Raw genomic sequence first — 1,592 nt, forward strand, 5'->3', positions numbered from 1 at the left:
GACTGGAAGCTATTTCCTGGCTTCTAAATTCCTCCACTATCTAAACGAGACCGATGATCGCATATTTGGCAATACTGCTATAAGTAGAGGACTAATAGATGGTAGACGACGACGACCCAATCCTCCACCAAAGCCCTTAACACTATATTAATGATGTTATACATCGCGGGTTTTATCTTGTGGCCAGCTGCGCTACAAAGAGGAGCTTATACAAAGGCTCTGCGGACAAGATTTAGGCGAATTAAGTGACTTTTGGTTGCTATACCGTGCCAAGACTCTTAATAGGGACTATCTTAATAATTCAAGCCTTTCAAATCTTCCGGAACTAGCCCAAGTCAATTCAATTCGGTGATTTTGGAGCGCCAAGCAATTCATTCAAGTCTGAGGTTGTTGGAAGACTTGAAAGGCTTACTGCCATGCCTGCATGGAAGCATTTCGGCGTTTAGCAAAGGAGATATGGTGGTCATTAAGAAGGAATGGGGCAGTATGACAGGTAAAGTGCATAGAGAAAGGGTGCTTCCCTGGGTATACCGATTCATGGACTGGGTGGTAGAACACCCGGAGAATCTTTCGAGGCATGCCATTCTGATGGAAGACGGTGCTCCTTAACATACTGCTAAGCTCACGAAGCAGCTCCATGATTTGAATGGTATAGACAAAATGTGCTGGCCTGCTAATTCTCCTGACTTGAATCCAATAGAAAATGTCTGGCGTCTGTTGAAACGGAGAGTCGCTAAAAGATGTCCGCATACCCTTAAGGAGTTAAAGCAATGTGTAGAGGAAGAGTGGGCGGCATTGGAATTATCCGATTTTGCGAAATATATTGGCAATATAAAAGAACGTTGTCAAGCTGTAGTAGATGCGAAAGGAGGGCATATGAAGTGGTGAATTTGTAAATCGAACTTAAAAGCAAAATTGATAATGGTTGAAACGGCTATAAATATCTTATGTGCTGGGTTATCTAGGATGGGGATCTAATATGGAATTCTAATTATAATTAATTTGGTTACAGAGACTTGACAGATACCGTCTTTTCGAATGTCTTTCTGTATCATTACAGTTGTCTAGCTCGTTATTATTATCGTCAATATCCGTGTCCGAGATGGTGTCTTGAGAGGTAGCCCATAGCTTTTTATTGAAGAAAAAATCTTGCGACAAGGAGGCGTTGACACTGCGCCGTCTCCTACGACCCCGGAGATATTCCTCTTCTCTATTATCTTCTCTATTATCTTCTCCATGTCCTGCTGGAGCCACAAAAGCATCCCGTTGTCGTTTTCGGGGACTCCGGCTCCGAGATATAAACCCTAGAGAGAGCTGCTGCCTGCACTGGTCTCCTGAGAAGTCTGCAATACTAGTCTCACCCTCGCCGAGATAGATGCAGAGCCTCCGCTTAAGGCCCTGCTGCATAAAATCGACAGATTGAGCAAATATTGTCCACGCGAACCGTGGCAGAACGTACTGAATTGCGACACTGAGCAGCGGCTGTAGCAATACGTTATGGTAAAGACGCGTAAGCTGAAGTGAAGATCCTGGGGCTAGAATATGAACGAGGAGGATAGAAGACTTAAGAATAATCGCAAAACGCTTCTGGT

General features: G+C 44.0%; 1 protein-coding gene across 1 annotated transcript; it reads left to right on the forward strand.

Annotated features, from left to right (window-relative positions):
• Window positions 1-660: 660 nt before the first annotated feature.
• Window positions 661-888, forward strand: K441DRAFT_592595 (uncharacterized protein; the record flags this gene model as incomplete). The annotated part of the gene is made up of 1 exon (XM_067644890.1): window positions 661-888. One exon carries the CDS (start codon window positions 661-663, stop codon window positions 886-888), a length of 228 nt encoding a protein of 75 aa, XP_067497273.1.
• Between the last annotated feature and the right edge of the window lie 704 nt (window positions 889-1,592).

This window comes from Cenococcum geophilum, assembly GCF_001692895.1.
Source record: "Cenococcum geophilum 1.58 unplaced genomic scaffold K441scaffold_80, whole genome shotgun sequence".
In the NCBI taxonomy this organism is placed as follows: Eukaryota; Fungi; Ascomycota; class Dothideomycetes; order Gloniales; family Gloniaceae; genus Cenococcum; species Cenococcum geophilum.